The following is a 23195-nucleotide window of genomic DNA, read 5'->3' as shown; positions in this document are numbered from 1 at the left end:
TACCAGTTCAATTTTACACAGAGTACGCGAAGGAACTTGCCCCCCTTCTTGCAGCGGTGTACCGTAGGTCTCTAGAAGAGCGTAGCGTTCCAAAGGATTGGAAAAGGGCACAGGTCATCCCCGTTTTCAAGAAGGGACGTCGAGCAGATGTGCAGAACTATAGACCTATATCTCTAACGTCGATCAGTTGTAGAATTTTGGAACACGTATTGTGTTAGAGTATAATGACTTTTCTGGAGACTAGAAATCTACTCTGTAGGAATCAGCATGGGTTTCGAAAAAGACGGTCATGTGAAACCCAGCTCGCGCTATTCGTCCACGAGACTCAGAGGGCCATAGACACGCGTTCACAGGTAGATGCCGTGTTTCTTGACTTCCGCAAGGCGTTTGATACAGTTCCCCACAGTCGTTTAATGAACAAAGTAAGAGCATATGGACTATCAGATCAATTGTGTGATTGGATTGAGGAGTTCCTAGATAACAGGACGCAGCATGTCATTCTCAATGGAGAGAAGTCTTCCGAAGTAAGAGTGATTTCAGGTGTGCCGCAGGGGAGTGTCATAGGACCGTTGCTATTCACAATATACATAAATGACCTTGTGGATGACATCAGAAGTTCACTGAGGCTTTTTGCAGATGATGCTGTGGTGTATCGAGAGGTTGTAACAATGGAAAATTGTACTGAAATGCAGGAGGATCTGCAGCGAATTGACGCATGGTGCAGGGAATGGCAATTGAATCTCAATGTAGACAAGTGTAATGTGCTGCGAATACACAGAAAGATAGATCCTTTATCATTTAGCTACAAAATAGCAAGTCAGCAACTGGAAGCAGTTAATACCATAAATTATCTGGGAGTACGCATTAGGAGTGATTTAAAATGGAATGATCATATAATGTTGATCGTCGGTAAAGCAGATGCCAGACTGAGATTCATTGGAAGAATCCTAAGGAAATGCAATCCGAAAACAAAGGAAGTAGGTTACAGTACGCTTGTTCGCCCACTGCTTGAATACTGCTCAGCAGTGTGGGATCCGTACCAGATAGGGTTGATAGAAGATATAGAGAAGATCCAACGGAGAGCAGCGCGCTTCGTTACAGGATCATTTAGTAATCGCGAAAGCGTTACGGAGATGATAGATGAACTCCAGTGGAAGACTCTGCAGGAGAGACGCTCAGTAGCTCGGTACGGGCTTTTGTTGAAGTTTCGAGAACATACCTTCACCGAGGAGACAAGCAGTATATTGCTCCCTCCTACGTATATCTCGCGAAGAGACCATGAGGATAAAATCAGAGAGATTAGAGCCCACACAGAGGCATACCGACAATCCTTCTTTCCACGAACAATACGAGACTGGAATAGAAGGGAGAACCGATAGAGGTACTCAAGGTACCCTTCGCCACACACCGTCAGGTGGCTTGCGGAGTATGGATGTAGATGTAGATGTGTTACCTGAAGCAATAATGAAGGAATAGGTGCCGGTTCACAATTTTAAAATAACAATAGAACAGAATGAGACAATGTTACTTGTGATTGGTGTACTTTATACATGGACATATTCACACAAGGGTTAAGTATTCCTTCTGTCACCCAAGATTTATTCAAAGTTACCTTTGTTAATCCACATTTACTGATTCAACTTTGGTGATAGCCCTTTCTAGGGACGTCCATTTCTCTTCAATTAACCTGCCTGCTGTGGTATTCATTGTCACCATACCTTCCAAAAATTATCATCATTGCTACTAACAGGCCATAAAGGAGTGGTACAGAGTACAATTGTGAAATTGTAATTACCAAACTTCCAACTACCTTGCGCCCCCCCCCCCTCACACACACACACACACACACACACACACACACACACACACACACACACAGAGAGAGAGAGAGAGAGAGAGAGAGAGAGAGAGAGAGAGAGAGAGAGAGAGAGAACCCCCCTCCCATTCCCCCCCCCCCCCTGCCAATCTGCTTTTCAAGGCACTGTGCCTTAAATGATGAAAAATAATTTTGCAAGTGGTCTTGCCCTGTTAGCACACAACTCAAGTAACTTAAAAACTGAAAATAAAGCCAAACCATCATCATGAAGTGTATGGTAGATAGCAATAACCTATGCATGGATGAAACTATCCATGACGAATACTTTTAAATAGTGCAATTAAAACAAATATTTTTATCAAAAGAAGTTCATAACTAAGTTCATCTATGCAAATGAGAAAATTGCTTGTGATTTGTTTCATTTGGTGCAATTGTGCTGAAGCTTCACGGATAAAACGAATAGTAAAACGGAAGCAGTTTTTTCAGTCATTCGAGGTAATGCAGCCGAATAATACTTGAGACATCACAGACTGAAAGAGATACTTTAAGTAGGTGAAGAGAGATTGCTGTTACTAACAATTCCACATCAAGAAAATAATGTGGGGCTGACCGCATACAGTGTCATTGAAAATTGTTTTTTACCTTGCTAGAAGCAACCACTGATAGAAGACAAACTGCTAAGAGTAAGAAGTGAAAATACTGTTAAGAAGTAACTTTTGAACTCCAAGATTTCTAACCTGTAAGTTGAGCAATTTTATATAAATTTTCAAGCTATCTCAATTCAAGTTTTCTATGCTGTTGAATTACCAGCATGTGTAACATAACAACTATTTTCATCTCTAAGACACATAACATTAATGACTTGTAGAATTTATAAACTGAAGAAATATTACCTTTGAAGTCTATAATAGATTGAATTGATTCTTCCTGCTGCTCCATTATCGCAATATGCAAGGGAGTCTGTTTGTATGCCATCTCTACTTTATCATCGTTCCCTCCTCCTTCTGTGAGCCTTAATGTCTGCAAATTGGGATTAGCTCCACAGCGAAGTAACTTGCCAACAAGTTTGCTAAGGCCCCTTGCACATGCAACATGCAGAGGACTCTCACCCTGTAACAATGTGTAGACTGTCAACAAAGTCGCCATCATCGACAAAGCATCTATTTGTATCTGGTATAAAATGTAATCTATTGCCTGACCTTTCTGTTGACATGATTGCTGTAGGCCGAATGAGTGCATAGGAATAGTCCAGCTTCTTCTATACCTTCACGAGCCACAAGGTGTAGAAGTGAGTCTGCAGATGATGTGTAGATCTAGGCAAATATGTGAAATATACTACAGTGAAGACAACACGATTTTAAAATTACTTCTGAATTACCTACGTACTGATTCAATTATGTACAGTTAAAAAAAGAAACAGCTCAATGATCGCTTTTTTGTTTCCAACATCATATCTGACTATGCACCAAAACTCTTCAACTATGAATATGATAAATTTCATTGAAAGAAACACTAACATTCTTCTAATGGAATCTTGAACTTGATGGATATTACTGTGATTAACTTTAATAGCCTGGGAATAGATAATTAGTAGCTCGGTTACCTGTCCACACATACATTACACCTCTACAGCCATCCCAAAACCCCACCTCTGATTTGTTCCTGTCATCACCTAAATGCAATGCGAGATTTGATAAAGTAACAGGAATTTTTGTTTAACTTACAGAATCTTTATTTATTCATCAACATCTACTCTATCCCCTTCAGAGTAATCTCCCTCAGCTATAATACACATGTGCCAGCACTTTTTCCAATTTTGGAAGCTTTTCCAGAACTCACTTTTTGTTATGGTGTTCAGCTCCTTCAGTGATTCTGTTTTTATCTCATCAACAGTGGCAAAATTATGTCTATCCATGGTTCTCTTCTGTGTCAAGAATGAAAAGAAGTTGCAGTGGGTTATGTCCAGTGAATATGATGGATGAGGCAACATAATAGTTTCGTATTTTGCCAAAAAAATCATGAAGCATGGAGGTGTGAGTGGGAGCATTATCATGATGTAATTTTCACTAGTGGTTTTGCTACAATTCTGGTCATTTTCTTTAGATTGCTACATGCGAACAGCATGTAACTCCCAGACAGTATTGCTTATTGACCATACAACCATAAGGTAGGAACTCATGATGCTTTATCCCATTGTAATCAAAGACAACAGTGAGAAAAATCTTCACATGTGACAGAATTAGTCAAATTTTCTTTTTGGTCTTGGCTCTTCAGGCAGTTTGCATTGAGACAAATGGACCTTAGTTTAGATTTCGTACCTGTATGGCCATGGTTCATCACTTGTTATAATTTTCTTTAGTGGTTCTGGATCACTGTTGATTCCATTCAGCAGTTCCTGAGCGATTTGTATGTGGCATCCCGCCACACACCGTCAGGTAGCTTGCGGAGTATGGATGTAGATGTAGATGACATCATTTTTTGTCGAAATTCAATAGTTTCAGAATGAACGTTGCTGCAACACGTCTCTTACCCAAAACACCCCCAAAATATTATTCTGCATGAACCAAAGAATACGCCGACATTATCAGCAATCCCTCTGATGCTGATTAGATGATGTTCCAGAACCATTTTCTTTTACATCTTCCACACTCTCATCAGTGACTGATGTGCTAAGGTGTCCAGGGCAGTCGTGGTCTTCAGTGTTTTCTCTACCCTCTTTGAAATGTTTATGCCTCTCATGAACTCTTATCTTGCAGTAATTTTTCCAAAAGCCACAGTCATAATTTCAAATGCAGTGCTGCACCTTATTCCATTTTTCAAGTAAAATTTAATGAAAATTTTTAATACATCTTTTTCGAAAGTAAAAATTTGTCGAGCACTCGAAGACTTGTACAACCTTTTCGACTGCCAACAGTAAATTAAATACAGGGTGTTTCAGAAAGGACTTTACAACTTTAAAAAATCATATAGATATATTGGAAGAAGATATAGAGCTGGGTTTAATGTTATTTTGCAAGGAAACCGATCAAGTTTTTTTTACCTTAAACTAAAGATGTTGTATGCTGCTTCTGTTGGTTATCCTGTACACATACCATTGCACGCCAATTTCTACCCAAACTCACAGTAGCATCGCAGGTGTAACTTGATCAGTGATGGCATAAATTCTTGCTCCAAGTTCAGGTAGCGAAGCCAGCACAGGTGGTACAAACACAATATCCTTGATGAACACAAAAGAGAGAGAGAGAGAGAGAGAGAGAGAGAGAGAGAGAGAGAGAGAGAGAGAGAGAGAGAGAGAGGTGTCAGCTCGGAGAACGTGATTTCCATGCAATTGGCATATCATGGCCAATCCATTGACCTGGAAAGCGATCACTCAGAAAATGCCAGATGTCAGCCAGGTAGTGGTGTGGTGCACCATCTTGCATGAAGTAAACATTTTGTTATTTGTGATCCTCATCTGACATGATATCAAAAAACATTGTAACATTTCCAGGTACACTATCCCATTGATGGTTCTCACTTGAGAAAAAGGGGGCCCACACACTTTGTTCTTGCTCAATGCACAAAAAAAACATTCAGTTTGGGGCTATCATGAACATGTTGCAATGTTTAATGTAAATTTTCACTGCCCCAAATCCTACAGTTGTGTGTGTTAACCTTGCAAGTTAAATGGAAAGTTGATTTGTCAGAAAAGATGATTTTGTCCAATAAATGTTCATCCTCATGTATTCGATTTAACATATCCGCAAAGAAGTTCTTACGACCAATTTTATCTGTGTCTTTTATTGCTTGTGTGATTGTCAGTCTGTACCATTTCAAATGGAAATGGTTTCTCAACAGATTTGCAGTTCGCAAGATTCACACCAGGTCAATTTTGTAGGGCTGTTGACAAAATTTGTCTCACTCACTCAATGTCGTCATCAGATGTACTTGGACGACCTTATGATTTCCCATGTCTTATCGAGCAACCTGTTTCTACAAAACATTTATGCCACTCATAAATTGTAGGCCTGCTAGGAGGACCTTTAGTATGCTTGGTATGGAAATTATGCTGAACTGTTGCCACAGGGTTTGATTCATCAAACCAAAACACACAGCTAACAAGCTTGGGTCCAGTGTAGACAGCCATCATTAACGCAACTGCCACTAGCACTCCTTACGGTGCGATTCGGCACTAGTGAACTACATGAGGCAAAACTTGATGTATTTTCCTACAAATTGACACTGCAGTCACCTCTGTAGGTACTATGAATTAAGTTCTATGAATTTTCATAGCTACAAAGTCCTTTTTGAAACACCCTTTTTACATAACAGCTGAAAATGCAAACATGTGTCAGGAACATGTGTACCAACAATATAAAAAAATTGAAAATCTGATTTATAAAGCCTGTGAAATTAAAAAATTCATATTACTTTTTAATCACACGTTTCACTTATATGCCTAGTTCATAGCGAATAAAAACATGAACTATTTTAAGTGTATGCTGTTACAAGTCAAATTTTATTGGAGAAATTGTTATTATTTCACCCAGCATTTCTACTCTAGAATCTCATGTGGCAACTTTATGTAAAATAAGGAAATTTGTGCAAAAAATCCACGACTGGGAAAACAATAAGCAGTTCTGATTTCATACAATACCAATGCTGTCAAACTTCAAAGATTCCCCAAAGTATTTTGAGAGTGATTACTCACAGAAAATGTTTCAAAAACAATTTCTTGTCAGTATTTTTATTTTTATGAATACACGATGGGCACCTCAGTATTGTTTGAAAGTAGAGTTAGTTGTATTTCCTAAAAAAACATTTTCTAATGTTTGGAGACATTTCAGTATCATTGTAGGAATGCAAAGTTAATAATACACTAGCAAACTCCTGGAGCAAAGGCCCCACATGAGAAATTTCATTTACAAATTATCCAGATTGAAACCATATATGGACATAATCACAGGCTGCCAAAAGAAAGGACAGACTGTCATTGGTAGTAACTTCAGTTTGTTGCCTAGACTCCTCTGTCAACAATGTAGTGCTGCAATTAGGCAGAGAAATGATGTTGGAGGTGTGGGATGTCTTATTGCAAGAAAGTATTCTTCTACAAGTTTTCGAAATTTATGAAGGGTGTTTAGTGTTGATGGACATCAGATTAGACATCATCCCAACATATCACATGTCTGGTCAATAATGAACAGTCCTCACTATCATGTTGGCCAGATAACCAGACGCATGTCTTTGAGAGAGCAGTGATTAGTGTCAGAACTGTGTCAATGAGCATCAACTGCAAGTGCAATACAAATGGCAACAGATGGGATGACTGATGTTCCGCATGTACACTGGGATGTTCAGTGTTGCCTAAAATGATCTGATCTTTATGTTCTGTGCAGGGTGTAGTATCCTACATCATGAGGCTCCTTGTTGGACCAATATATTGTTGTCCGACACACTCCTAGTTGTGATGGTACTTGCAAACAGCCATATGAAGGCAGAATTTTCTTTTCATGACTGAACATAATGTTGCTCCACCTGAAGCAAAGCAAGCACTCTATCGTTCATGAGATACAGAGGTGAGTGAGTGTGCTGGGACTTACCCCAGTTCACTGCCAGTAGCGCCAAGTCACATGAACGCGTCCACGCATAGCGCACAAGTATTGAACCACAATTAAGTATAAAATTAAAAGTCAAAATTTATGTTTAAAACTTTTTTAAAATATATTTCGGTATAGTAATGTTTCAAATATCAAGTCTTTATGTACCTAGACTTGGCAGTTTCCGAAAAATGCTGTTTTAAGAGGAAAATGGAAAGTGCTAAATAATACAGCTAGAAAGCCAGAATATGCCTTTAGAGCTCATAAATAAGTGGTGCAAGTTTCAAAACAAAAGAGCGATAATTACGACCGGAATCCATGTTTTTAGAAAAACTGGAGGGTGCTAAATAATGGACTTACAAATGTAAAAATTTTGTTTATGCTTCAGTTCACCCTAAAAGACACACATTAAGCTTACTCTTATAGTTTTTGAGTAATAAGTGAAAACAAATTTTGTAGTTAAAATATACCAAATTGTAGTAGATTAAGTACCTGTAATTGTAATGATAGAAAATGTGGTTAAAGCAGCTGATAAAACATACCAAATAATATAGCAAATATCATTCAAAACAAGTTCTAGTAAAGGTATGGTACAGAGGTAACGATCTACCGTTAATTCCACTATAAAAATTCTAGAGGGCAAATTTTTTATTATTCAAGCGAGCTGAAACTTTTTATGTGCTTTCAAACAACTTACCTGAATACAAATAAAAATTAAGAAGATTCTAAATTAATTCATAACTATGTTATTAAATATTATGTGCCCGAGAAAGCAGTCATTCTGAGGCTGCTGCCGTGTGTCAGGCAGTAGACAACAGATGTTTGCCTTGAGATGACTGGGTGTTTGTGCTGTCTTCATCATTTCATCATCATTCATCCAAGTGGTGAGAATGGACTGAGCAAAGGTTGGGAATTTGTACAGGCACTGATAACCGCGCAGTTGAGCGCCCCACAAACCAAACAACATCATCATCATCATCATCATCATCATCATCATCATCACATAAGATGTTGCCTCGGCTGTCCGCTGCGGCACCTATATAAATACAGCCCGAGAGGCAGTAGGAAGGTTCACTTTGCACTCAGCCACTGTAAGATCCATGTCTGTTAAATGTTAGATCCCGCTCTGCCTCAGATGATGTCAGAGCCAGACTGTGACAAATCGCATATTTGCGGTAAAAATGGATAATGAACTCGCGAGGACGGTACACCATCCTGGATTGCTTAAAATTCACCAAAGTAACTGTTAGTGTGCTGTCCATGATAATTAAACTCGATGGGCAAGTGGTGACTATTATTTCCACTCTTATGACGAGCATTAATTTTGAACTGTATGTTGAACACTCATTTGAGAATTAGTCAGGGCAAAAGACAGTCTGGTAAGAACGTACCATAGAGGTTGCCTCTGAACTGCTAGTTGTGCTATTTATGATAGAAAGATTTACTGTCTATTGAACATAGTGAATTTCAAAGTAGTGTATGTGATAAACTTTACTCAATATACGTATTAACTAGAACTTTATACTTTCATTTAAAATCATAGTCCTGATCCTGCTAAGTAGAAGGACAATAGAAACTTTTCTTTCAATAGGCTGCACCAGAATGTGGCCATGCAGACTAGAAACTAAGGGCAGTAGGTTTCCCTTCGCTTTCTGGCTGACCACAAGACTAGTTGCCAGGCTCGCGTGAATAAGATGGTGTAGTACAACTACCAACATTACAGATGTTGGACTATAACATTATAATTATTAACCTGCCGTCCCACACACTCACCCCTCCTGCTGTTTTTACAGTAAATTGGATGGCAGTGAGGAGCTAAGGTAGGCTTGCTCATTAGCAAATATTCTTCATGGTTTTAAATCATACTCTGGGTACAACAACTCATTTCTGTTTTATCTGGTAACTGATCAGTAATGGCTGTTTATGCATTGTGGCAACACAAGCTGCTGTCCTCTGGTACTAGGACATCAATAATCTGCATCTTTCATGACTTCCAGAACTGATACACAGCTGACACTTAGAATCCAAAATATTGGGAATTTTCTTGAAAAGAACAATGAAGCCTCCCACAGGTTCACAAAAGAGTTCCATAGAAATTACATCTTCATTAAATATCGAGCTTGTTGACACCATCCCAGCCAAGGAGACAAGAGTGCAAGGCTCAAAACAACAAAATGCTGATTCAAAAAGTCAGTTGTTACGGACTCACCATTATCACATTCATTTCATGATTTGGATACCATTATCAGAATGGCACTTAGTATCGTTGTCTTTACTGCCACTTATAAGTGGCTTGTTCAGACAGTGCTTGATCAGTAAAAATAGAGGTTCCAGTACTGTGACCTTCCATAGAGCATTTTTAAATTTAGACTTCTTAAAATGTTTATGGCTTTTCTGATCATTTTAAAAGTGGGAATACAAAATCTGTTTTACACAGCTTCAAGCACAGCAAAAGTTCAATCACATCACATCTCAAAATCTGTTGCTCTGATTTCATCATCAGAGGTACCGCTGTGGCGTACTGGTGCTTACTGTAGCAAATCAAACACTGGACACAAATATGATGTTTGTACATAACATATACATTTGAAACATATATTTTTCATTTCACACTAGCATACTACATGATTTTTGTTAGTAGAGGCCATTGCTGGAACTGTTTATCTGACATGGAAATCTCTTCAGGTTTGCTGCTGGATCCCAAAATCAATTCAGTTCAATATTTCAGTGATCTAACTGTTTGCCATCTTATCTGACTACATGTTTCTAGTAGAAGACGAATAACAAATATTAATATTAATCATTCCAGCTTTGCTGAAAAGCCAACTGTAGAAACTGGAAAGTCGAAGCTGATTTCCATAACAAAGGATCAGTAACAATCTACCTAACCAATTTTGAGCAAGCTCATTTTAAATGCAATGATTGAAATTTCTTGCATGAAACCAATGAAAATATGTGTGAAATACAATTGTGAAAATTGGCACTTCTTTAAAGACTATACTGCCTCAACTGCAAGCACAGAAAAGAAAAAAAAGAGTATAACAAATTTACTTGTACCACAAATTTGTACCATGATAAGCAGGCATTAATGAATTTACTTACTGGGTTTGGTGAAGCTCCTGCATTAATAAGTCTAGCAGCAAAACTCTTGTCATTGTATGGAGGTCCAACAAGCAGTGCAAACCACAATGGGGTGTGCCCTTCCTCAGTGCGCAGATTGAGATCTGCGTCAGACTCCAGAAGTAGTGAGAACATAGGTTCATTGCACGCCATGACACTTAAATGTACTGCAGTGCTGCAACAAAATGTCAGTCTACAGCATGCACACAGCAATGGATACAAAATAATAAATTTTAAAGCAGATACAAGTTGCTGCACACACACAGTGTCTTTGCATTTCTGCTTTTAACTTCCCACAAAAGACAAAGGAATATAAGCTGCACATTAACAAAGACTAAGATACGCACATTAATAAGAGCAAAAACAACAGCCCCAAAATACCACATCTGCTGATATATATCCAATAATGAAATGGAGCAAGGGAGATGGTACGGCATCGATGGGGGGAGGGAAAGAGGGGGGGGAGGTAGAGTGTGGGGGGAGGGAGGGAGAGAGAGGGGGGGAGGGAGAGGGGGAGAGAGAGGGGGAGAGAAAGGGGGGAGAGAGGGGGGGAGAGAGAGGGGGAGAGAGAGGGGGGAGGGGGAGAGGGGGGGGAGAGGGAGAGAGAGAGAGGGGGGGGGGGGAGAGCTACTGATGAATTTCTACTTAAAAACTGGTAGCCAGTAAAGCAGAAAATGTAGTTGCATGAATGAGACTAAGAATAATAGTGTTTTCAGTTTTCATTAATGTTAACACTAATCATGGATGGATATCCTGTAAATTGATTCATTTCACATCATTCTGATAAAAAAATCATACAGATAATCTATGGAACATTCAAATAACTAACTAATTAACTATTTTACACAAAATGGTATTATCGCTCATTTTCATCACATTTTCTCTCACTAGAATCACTGTTATATTGTACAGAAAATTGTCTAACATCACTAGTGCTTTACTCAGCCCTCCACAGTAAAAAGTATTGCCCTGTTAGCTAACAGTCAAGTGATGCACAAGGAGATTTAAGGAAATCTATAAAATCGAACTTGTGTAAAGATCAGCGATTTGAGGAGAGAAAGCAAGTTTTAAATCTTGAAAGTCCTTAACAAAATGTGTATTATTTCAAAAGACCAGTTGCTCCGTTTCTGTAATTACAAAATTTTGTTGTGGCCATTCATATTTTGTTAGTGCTCCCTAGTCTAATTTTGGAAGCACGTTTTTTTTTGCATGTGACCTTCCACAATCTTTTTGGATGTCCTGCACATGAATTCCTCACTGGTACAGATGTATCCTTGAAAAATTGAAAACTCTGAAGCAGAAAACTCATGATCCAACAAGCAGTTTGTGTAATAAAGGTGTACCTAGACAGCATACTGCACACTTATATAAACTGAATTTGACTGAAGTCCACAAGGTCACACATTTCTCCATTGTAACAATTCACTACCTTTGTTCTTGTCCAGTTGGTGAGGGGAGCTTTTATGAGACAGGAGCATTAATCTAATACACACACACTCCCAACAACAAACAGTTTTCTGTTGTCATACGATTACTTTATTGGTCCGCTACTCCATCAAAGATCTGGCAGTGCTAATCCACCTCCCAAATAAGATGTTTGACTCATACAATGAAGTCCAGAAAGTAAAATCAACAATATTATGAAATGGATAGATTGCTACTCATTGTAAAGATACCACAATGACTTTGCAGACAGGTACAACAAAAAGCTGTTACACATTGAGCTTTTAGCCGAAGCTTTCTTCAAAAAGAAAACAGACTCACATTCACATAAGCAGGCACATCTCACACACAGATGACCGCAGTCTCCAGCAGTTCCAGCCGGAGAAGACTTTGGCCAAAAGTTCAATGTGCAGCATTCTTTTTATTGTGCCTATCTGCAACTCAACATGTCATCTTTATGGTGAGTAACAATCTATTCTTTTCATTACATTTGATTTACACAATTTTTTCAGCTGAAGCTGGCTTAACCCTGTCAGGGCTATGGGCATATATGTATGCCCAGCAGATACAGCACAAAGACAGCTACAGGTGTACAAGTACGCCTGGCAGGTAGAACAGCCAGACATCTAGAGGCATTTATTTACACCTAGAAGGCACGAAGACCTGATGGTTGGGCACGGGAGCGAGTACACGTGCACCACAGAATGGCGACTCACTACTGTCAACATTACTGCCAACACCATCATTCACTGCCATTATTTTTTATGTCAGAAAGTGCTACAGCTTTCACCTGCTTACGATTCCTTTCTGCTTACAAGTTGAACAAATAGATACAATTTTATCTCCTAATGAACACATGACATTTGACACAAACATACGTAATCTGAATGGCATGAATTATACTAATGAATGGAAGAATCAGATGTTACAAAAGACAAACAGTGTAGCAGAACAGCTGCAGTCTCTCAGCAACTGTTGCTACCGCACTGAACAGAAGATGGTACACATAGCCGAGTAGCTGCATTTTATTTCCTAATATACAAAGTATACATGACACATACATGCCTAATGATAAAGGAAAGAATTATTCTACACAAATCACTTATCAGATGTAAGAAGAGGCGAGCACTGCATCAAATTACATGCTGTTTCTCACTAACACTAGCTGCCTTGTAGAACAGAAGACTGTTTGAATTTTTGGTGTATTCACTAGGAACTGTTCACTTTAAATGTTTATAACTTGAAACGCGTTACAGGCATGTATATCGTTAGAGTAAATCTCAAGTTACAGAATTTTCCAATCACAAAAATAAAAGTTCTTATTTTTCTAAACAAACTTTTTCTCAGCCCAGGCAAACTTATAACAGGAAGCCTGGATTAGTGTTGAAGTTCTCTTTTGTGATTATCAAAACCTATGGGCACTATGACTGTATACTGTGATACTGATTTTATAAAGAACATTGATGAAGAGTGGTTCTATGTTTGCTGGAACATGTAATTAGCTGACACCGGACACAGACTGCAGAGGTCATAGGGCTGAGTCAGCCACCCACCAGTGAGGTACACAATACTTTTGTTCCAGTCACCAAATAGGGCAGGCTGGATGTACGGCCTAGGAGCCACAAAAGGGTTACCTATTAGCCCCATTTTCAACCAGAGGCACTGTACCTTAAGGAATGGCACATAAGTATGGCACGTACCGAAATTTATCTAAGAAGGCAAAATTCTAAAAGTGCTATTTTTTATGTAACTTATTCAATGAGTTTGAAAACATGTGCCTCAAGTATTTATTTTGACAGCTCAAACAATTGAAAGTCATCCACTTGGTCCTTGTAAGACATATTATTTTGAATACAGATGCTGAAATTGTATCTTCAAATACATCCAGGGTAAACAATGACTGGTGATTTATGAGTAGGAAATATTCACAAAAAGTATTATATCCCAATAATGTTAGGGTGATAGTGAAAATAAAAATCTCAAATACAAAGAATCAGAATGATTGAGAAAACCACGTCTGATACCAACATATGTAACCAACAAAAAATGCCACTGTAACATTCCATGAAGTGAAGAATACAGAATAAATATTTTCACATTTGGTCACATTCACTTATGTGTTGCATTACTTCTATGCTTTCTACTTTTAATACTGAGTGGTGCAAATAAAGAATAGCCAAGTAGGCTGTACAGTTGAAGAGGAATGGACATCTCTGAAAAGGGCAATCACAGCAGTTGTAAAGAAGAACATGGGTACAAATACGATAACTGCAAGAAAGCCATGGGTAACAGACGAAATACTTCAGTTGATCAATGAAAGAAGAAAGTACAAAATGTTCAGGGAAAATCAGGAATACATAAATACAAGTCACTGAGGAATGAAATAAAATGGAAGTGCAGGGAAGCTAAAACGAAGTGGCTGCATGTAAAATGTGACGAAATCTAAAAAGAAATGATTGTCAGATGGGCCAGTTCAGCACATAGGAAACTCAAAACAACCTTTGGCGAAATTAAAAGCAAGGGTGGTAACATTAAGAGTGCAATAGGAATTCCACTGTTAACTGCAGAGGAGGTAGTGGATAGTTGGAATGAGTACACTGAAGGCTTCTATGAAAGGGAAGATTTGTTTGATGTGTTAGAAGACGAAACATAAGTCAATGTAGAAGAGATAGGGGACCCAATATTAGAATCAGAATTTAAGAGAGCTTTCAAGGACTTAAGATCAAACAAGGCAGAATGGATAGATAACATTCTATCAGAATTTCCAAAATCATTGTGGGAAGTGGCAACAAAATACTATTCACGTTAGTATACAGAATATATGAGACGGGCGACATACCATCTGGCTTTCAGAGAAATATCATCCACACAATTCTGAAGTCTGCAAGGGCCGACAGGTGTGAGAATTATCACACAATCAGCTTAACAGCTCATGCATCCAAACTGCTTACAAGACTAATAAACAGAAGAATGGAAAAGAAAATTGAGGGTGTGTTAGGTGATGATCAGTTTGGCTTTAGGAATGGTAAAGGCACGTAGAGGCAATTCTCACATTGTGGTTGATAATGGAAGCAAGGCTAAAGAAAAATCAAGACAGTTCATAGAATTTGTCGACCTGTAAAATGTGTTTGACAATGTAAAATGGTGCAAGATGTTCAAAATTCTGAGAAAAATAGGGGTAAGCTACAGGGAGAGATGAGTAATATACAATACGTACAGGAGGCAAAAGAGAATGATTAAGAGTAGGTGACCAAGAATGAAGTGGGTGGATTAAAAAAGGTGCAACACAGGGATGTAGTCTTTTGGACCTACTGTTCAATCTGTACATCGAAGAAGCAATGATGGAAATACAAGAAAGGTCCAGGAGTGGAACTAAAATTCAAAGTGAAAGTGAAGAAGAATTACACGATCTGTTGAATAGAATGAAGAGTATAATGAGTGCAGAATATGGATTGAGAGCAAATCAAAAAAAGACGCAAGTAACGAGAAGTATCAGAAACGAGAACAGTGAGAAATTTAACATCAGGACTGATGGTCACTAAGTAGATGAAGTTAAGGAATTCTGCTACCTAGGCAGCAAAATAACCAGTGATGGATGGAGCAAGCACGACATCAAAAGCAGACTAGCTCTGGAAGGAAGAGCATTCCTGGCCAGGAGAAGTCTATAGTATCAAACAGAGGCCTTAATTTGAGGAAGAAATTTCCCAGACCATACGTTTGGAGCACAGTATGGTAGTGAAACATGGATTTAAAGAAAACCGGAATAGACTAGAACTGAAGCATTTTAGATGTAGCACTGTAGACAAATGCTGGAAATTAGTGGACTGAGAAGGTGAGTAATGAGGAGGTTCTGTGCAGAATCAGAGGGGAAAGGAATATGTGGAAAACACTGACAAGGAGAAGGGACAGGATGATAAGACATCTGTTAAGACATCAGGGAATGACTTCTATGGTACTAGAGGGAACTGTAGAAGGCAAAAATTGTAGAGGAAGACAGAAATTGAAATACATCCAGCAAATAACTGAGGACATAAGTTGCAAGTGTTACTGTGGGATGAAAATGTTGGGGCAGGAGAGGAATTCCTGGCAAGTCACATCAAACCAGTCAGAAAACTGATGACTCAAAATAAATGAATGAATAAATAAAATAAAGTTAAAAAATTAAGAATTTTTTTGCATTCGTAGGAGGAGGGGGGGGGGGGGGGTGGCATCATTTAACTGGATGAATGTGGGAAACTTTCCAAAACCACCCTCTAATTGGCTGGTACAGCAGACATAACTCCATATGACTGAACTCTACGCCTACTGAACTCTACGCCTACATCTAGCATTGGGTTGCACCCCACAGTGCTTTAGAATCATTCAGTACCTGGGCAGGGCATGTTATGGGTCTTGAAAATTCACACTTTTCCCCCCTCTCTTCTACTGCAGAAAATGACATTACAGTATCTCTTTTGATTGATTTATTTACCTCCCATGACCAAGTATGACTGTACACACCTACATCGTAACTTGGCCACATTTGTCAGAGTTCTCTACAGTAGTTTGGCCAGGTATAAACAGCAAGTCATTGTGGGTCCTTTTCGTTCACAGAAAACATAAATTACTGTTGTGATACGTTCGTGCAGCAAAGGGAGGATATGCCCTTCGGGGAACTCTGGGGCTGGATGATTGACACATGTACTGGTGCCATGTTTATGTTATTCTGGGAACTTGCAGGATTTATATAAGGGTAGTACGAGGAAGTGACAAAGCAACAATCGAAGACACCATTTTGGCAGTTTTCTGTACAGTTTCGCATCCATCACAACTTCAGAACAGCACCAAAATTGCAGCCACATAGAAGAGAAGGTGTAATTACCTGTGAATAGTATGACAACCAAACAAATCGAAGACATGCCATCAAAATTCTAGTTCAGTGAAGTCACTGATAATCACTGCCAGAAATGTGGGAGAACTGCGTAATGAATGAGAGCCCTGTGCTCGATTCCGTGAGCGGGTTAGTGCTCCCCCCACCACTCTTGGCCCCCCTTGCAGATGCTTATGCACATCAATAATGGGCATTACCTAACTGTACACCACAGAACTTTCATTATTCAATGTAAAATTAAACAATGAAAAATATTATGAAAGGGATAGTTGCTACTCACCATATAACAGAGATACTGAATCGCAGATAGGCAGAACAAAAAGACTGTCAGGAAGTGAGCTTTCGGCCAACAAGGCCTTTGTTGAAAATGAATAATAGACACACACACACACACACACACACACACATGGCCACCATCTTTGGCAGCTGAAGCCAGACTGCGAGCAGCAGCACATGATGGGCAACCAGGTGGGTTGGGGTGACAAGGGGGAGGGATAGTGGGGTGGGAGTGGGGGATGAAAGTGCTGCTAGGGGAAGTGTGCAGGGATGAGATGGAGAGAGGGTAGGGTAGCTAGGTACAGTCAGAAGGTTAGATGGCGGGTGGGAGACAGAGGAAGGGGGTGGGGGGGGGGGGGGGGAGCGGAAAATGAGAGAAGTAAGAAGACTGGGTGCGCAAACAGGGAAGAGGCTAGATGGGTAAGGACAATAACTAACCAAGAACGAGGCCAGGAGGGTTAGGGGAACATAGGATATATTGCAGGGAGAGCTCCCACCTGTGCAATTCAGGTGGTGGTGGTGGTGGTGGTGGTGGGAAGGATCCAGAGGGCACAGGCTGTGAAGCAGTCATCGAAATGAAGAACTGTTGGGTGGCATTCTCAGCAATAGGATGATCCAGTTATTTCTTGGACATAATTTGTCGGTGGCTATTCACACAGACATTCAGCTTGTTTGTTGTCATGCCCACATAGAACACAGCACAGTGGTAGCAGCTTAGCTTGTAGATCACATGACTGGATTTACAGGTAGCCTTGCCTTTAATGGGCTTGAGTAGGTGGTGGTGGGAGGATATATGGGACAGATGTACAGGGATATGAGCCATGAAGCAAGGAGTTGGGAGCAGGGGTTGTGTAGTGATGGACGAGGGTACTGTATAGGTTTGGTGGGCGGTGGAATACTACTGTGGGAGGGGTAGGAAGGATAGTGGGTAGGACATTTTTCATTCCAAGACACAATGAGAGGTAGTCAAAACCCTGGAAGGTACCGAGTCACGAGGTGAATGCTCCTTTGTGGCAATATGGTGCGACTTTAGGAGGTGGTGGGTGACTGGAAAGATAAGGCATGGGAGATCTGTTCTTGCACAAGGATGGGAGAGTAATTACAGTCTGTGAAGGCCTCGATGAGACCCTCGGTATATTCTGAGAGGGGCTTCTTGTCACTACAGATGTGACGGCCATGGGTGGCTAGGCTGTATTGAATGGGAAGCAGCTGATCAAGTGGAGGTATTGCTGGTGATAGGTAGGTTTGATATGGATAGAGGTACTGATGTAACCACCTTCAAAGTAGAGGTCAGCATTGAGAAAGTTTGCTTGTTGGGTAGTGCAGGACCAGGAGAAGCGAATGGGGGAGAATGTGTTGAGGTTCTGCAGGAATGTGGATAGCATGTCCTCAGCCTCGATCCAGCTCAGAAGAGGTCATCAGTGATTCTGAACCAGGTGAGGGGTTTGGATTCTGGGTAGTTAGAAAGGTCTCTAGATGGCTCATGAATAGGTTGGCACCCTGCAGGTGCACACAAACAGATCTGGGGTATGAGTATGAGAACCTGCAAGGCACCATCCTATGGCAACCTATTCATGCGCCACCTAGATTAATCCATCCTAACCACTCAGCAGAATCCCAAACCTCTCACCTGGTTCATATTCACTGATGACGTCTTTGTGATCTGGATCGAGGCTGAGGACACACTATCCACATTCCTCCACAACCTCAACATCTTCTCCCCCATTCATTTCACCTGGTCCCACTAAATCCAACAAGCCTTCCTTAATGTTGACTTTCACCTCAAAGGTGGCTATATCGATAGCTTTGTTGTATCATACCTTCCAACCACCAGCAAATGCTTCGACTTCGAGAGCACCCACCCACTCAATACATCTTGGGTATTAATAACTGCTTCAGCTGTATTTGGTCCATAATTATGTATCACTTCCAGGTTCGTGGCACTAAAAGCCATATCTTCAGATGAATATATCATTAAAACCTATGTTCACCTGAAGATGTGGCTTTTAGTGCCACAAAACTGATAGTGACACCGTAACAAAGGACCAAATACAGCTGAAGCAGTCATTAATACCCAAGATGGATACTCATGTTGTGGTTGCCCCACCTACAAGGTTATCTGCCATTCCATACAGCCTTGCCACCCATGGCCATCACATCTGTAGTGATGAGTGGTCCCTCTCTACATATACCGAGGGTCTCACTGAGGCCTTTACAGACGGTTATTAACATCCCAACCTTGTACAAAAACAGATATCCTGTGCCTTATCTTTCCAGCCACCGCCTCCCAAAGTCCTTCCATAAGGCCACAGAGGAGCATTCCCCTTGCAAATCGGTACCACCCAGGTATGGAGAAACTGAGTTACATTCTCCGCCATATTTCTGATTACTTCTCGTTGAGCCCTAAAACGAGAAGTGTCCTACCAACTATCCACCCCACTCCTCCCATGGTGGTATTTTGCTGCCCACTGAAGCTACACAATATCCTTGTCCATCCCAACACAAACCCTGCTCCCAATCCCTTGTCTCATGGCTCGTATCATAATTGAACTGTCCCATACACTCTCCCATCATTACCTACTCCAGTCCTTTCAAGAACATCACTTATTCCATCAGTGGCAGGCTACCTGTCAAACCAGTCACGTGATCTACAAGCTAAGCTGTAACCACTGTGCTGCATTCTACATTGGCATGACAACCAACAAGTTGTCTGTCAGCATAAATGGCTACTGACAAACTACGGCCAAGAAACAATTGGATCATCCTGTTGCCAAACGCGCTGCATCTTCATTTCAGTAGCTGCTTCATTTCCCAACAATACCAGCTTTTCTTTGCCAGGTGGGAACTCTCCTTGCAATATATCCTATATTATCATAACACTCTTGGCCTCAACTTTCATTGATCATTGTCCTTAATCGTCTAGTCTCTTATCTGTTCCCAAAACACTGCACAGCTTTCTACTCCACCAACGCACCCAGTCTTTTTACTTCCCTCCTTTCCCACTACCCCTCACCCCACCCTCCCTCCATCCCCTGCCCACTGTCTAACCTCCCAACTGTACCTATCTACTCTACCCTCTCTCCACTTCATCCCTACACTCTCCCAGTAGTAGCACTTTACCCCCCCCCCCCCCACTATCCCTCCCCCTCCCCGTCTCAGCCTCCTCCTTTCCCCCACTCAGGTGCCTCTCCTATCATGTGCTGCTGTTCGTAGTCTGGCTTCAGCTGCCACAGACTGTGGTCGTGCGTAGCAACCATCCTTTTCATAATATTATTGAAAGTAATTCAGATTTTAATTTTTTGCCATGGTTCTGTGATACTATTCTAAAATACTTTCAGTATGTTGCTTCAGTCGCTGTCACTATTTGCATTTCACTTCCATAAAATGCCTCTCTTCAACCACACTGATTTATGGAATTTTTTACATAAACCTTGCTCCACGATTGACTGTAGTACACTTTTATTTTATGAACGAACTCATCTCTCTACTACTAATCTTTTTAGCCTTCTCATTTTAGCATTAAGCAATTTTGCTTTCCAAATGGAGTAATTCCTCTATCTACTACACCATATCACAACTACTTCTGCTGCTCATAAGTTTGCTCTTTTTACTCCTATTCTCCATGAAGGTGATTCTTAATAAGTTTATACAAGTCAAGAATGGTCTTGGGGTATACAAGTACATAATCCTGAAGACTCTGAACCATTCACTTACTTAAAACTTTGGTTTCTCTGCTGGATTTTGTCCCCTTTTCCTTCAAATCTTCTTAAATTCTCCAGAATGAGATTTTCACTCTGCAGCGGAGTGTGCGCTGATATGAAACTTCCTGGCAGATTAAAACTGTGTGCCCGACCGAGACTCTAACTTGGGACCTTTGCCTTCTTTGGAAGGTAGGAGACGAGGTACTGGCAGAAGTAAAGCTGTGAGTACCGGGCGTGAGTCGTGCTTCGGTAGCTCAGTTGGTAGAGCACTTGCCCGCGAAAGGCAAAGGTCCCGAGTTCGAGTCTCGGTCGGGCACACAGTTTTAATCTGCCAGGAAGTTTCTTAAATTCTGTAAACACAACTTACTACCAGTTTCTTACACTGGTTCCATAAATATTCAACTTTTGATTCACTTCTTCTATTGCAAGTATTCTTGTTACCTTGTTGAATATTATACTTCAGTGACATTTTCTTCAAGAACTCCATTTTGCACAATCACATATTCTCTATTTGGTGACAAGTGACATTTGTTATTCTTATATTTCTCAACAGTTTCAATCAGACCCCTGATGAGCTTCACAATTTGTGACAAAGGAAGTCACCAATTATCAAGCATAGCAATAATGCTGCTTAATAGCTGGTTTCACGAAACTATACAATGGGATGTGACCTATCTCATGTCATGATGAATCTGTCTGAGAATTAAGAGTATTCCTTGTCTTAGGAATTGCTTCTTAATTTTATTTTCTGAGTGTAACTCTCATACACTCCCTTTGAAACTATTCTTTCATTTTTTAGTCTATATAGTTTGATTATAACCTACAATACTTGTTCCGACTCCTTCCACAATAATGTATGTCATACTCTTCCTTATGGTTCTAAAAGGTACAGGGTGGTGCACAAAAAACCAGCACTGGGTACAAGCTTCTTGTTGCTTTTGGGGTCCATGGAATGTTTAACGGCTAGGTTATCTGCACCCTTACAAATGTTAAAAGAAAAAAATATGGATAAAGGAGCTAAAAATGTTGACACATGCACACGCACTCCCCCCGACCCCCCAACCCCACCCCCTCTCCCTCTCTTTTAAATTCTCCAAAGATGAGCCAGTAACCCTGTTAACACATTAAGAAAATCTCTATACAATTTTCAGAAACAAGCTGCACATATCACAAAACCTTACACTCTAACCACATTCATTTCGTGTTACTTAAAATAGAGACCAAATCTGCCACTGTCAGCTGGTATGAAAATAAAGCACAGTCTAGTAAAATGTGGTGCACAGTAATCGATATGGTAATCGATATGCCACAAGCTCCATACATTGGAGGGTCCTCTTGCCAGAGCAAGAAGCCATGGAGCAGAGGACGAGCAAAGAGGAACTCATCGCGTCTTCGTGGTTGAAAGAAGGTACAGCACAGCTGCCTAGTGGGCTTTATGAGATGCAGCTTATTATCTATCACTTCCAGCCACTCTTCTTCCCATTGACACCTGATTCTGTACCTCAATAGCAAGGTGATAGCAAGCAGGGGGATGGCACACCAGCATAATTGAGGATAACAAAATGCTTCTCTGTCTGCTGCATCCATCCTTCCTCTCACTTCAATATCCATATGCCCTGATACCCAGCAGAAAGACACCACCTTCCCCAACTGTTGTCCTGGAGGGTGTCCTGGACATTCTGGACTATTTTATCTGCTGGGTACAAGCACTGCAGAGAGCAAAAGGCACTCTGAGAATTGCACCAAATCTAAAATTACACTGGGCCTCAGCAGTAAACAGGGTGGCAGGTGGTTGGAGTTGTATATACTCCACACCATGTGACTTTAGCACATGCTGCATGCAGATCCCAAACAGCATTGTTGCTTGTGGACAAATGGAAAAACGGCATGGAGGGGAAGTCAGAGATGCGAGGAACTTGCATGCTCCATGCACCAGTAGGAACTTTTGCCGGATGGTGAGTGTTGGTTTCCCAGTCTTCACACAGAGACTGGGTATGGGGCATGTCCTGCAAGCACTGGTGGCCAGCCTGATCCCCTCAAAGCAGATAGTGTCAATAATCTTCAGGTAGGGAGGCCTCTGCTCTCATAGTCTAGCTGCAAACACATGAAAGCCCTATGAAACTGGAGCATATGCTCCCTGTCTGCACCCCATGACCTTACGCTAAGGGACTTCATGATATTCAGTGCATTCTGGGTTCTGGCTTTCAGGTATCACAGGTGTGGTAACCACATAATTTGGAGTAAAAAATGAGGCCCAGATACCTCACTGAGCTTGTAAAATGTAGAATGGTATCCCTCATATGTAAGATAACCTATACACTGTAAGTTGCAGCTGATGAGTTACTTTTGCAAACTGGAGGAGGAACAGTCAACAGCAAACTCATCCACAAATA

The 23195-nt window shown here is 40.5% G+C and overlaps 1 protein-coding gene across 3 annotated transcripts in view; it reads right to left on the bottom strand.

Moving 5' to 3' along the window:
• Positions 1-23195, bottom strand: part of LOC126419351 (rabankyrin-5) — a 599595-nt gene that overhangs the window by 282637 nt on the left and 293763 nt on the right. For all 3 annotated transcript variants that reach the window (XR_007575992.1, XM_050086537.1, XM_050086536.1), the window contains exons 9-11: positions 10495-10687; positions 3016-3129; positions 2710-2926 (exon numbers count right to left, since the gene is read on the bottom strand). Coding sequence is in view for 2 of the 3 variants with exons in the window: in XM_050086537.1 (XP_049942494.1) it covers positions 2710-2926; positions 3016-3129; positions 10495-10687 (524 nt within the window). In the remaining variant the exon portion in view is untranslated. The remainder of the gene's footprint in view (positions 1-2709; positions 2927-3015; positions 3130-10494; positions 10688-23195) is intronic.

Source organism: Schistocerca serialis, chromosome 9 (assembly GCF_023864345.2).
Source record: "Schistocerca serialis cubense isolate TAMUIC-IGC-003099 chromosome 9, iqSchSeri2.2, whole genome shotgun sequence".
In the NCBI taxonomy this organism is placed as follows: Eukaryota; Metazoa; Arthropoda; class Insecta; order Orthoptera; family Acrididae; genus Schistocerca; species Schistocerca serialis.
Note: the sequence above shows the minus strand (reverse complement) of the source record. Positions and strands in the feature narration are given on the sequence as shown.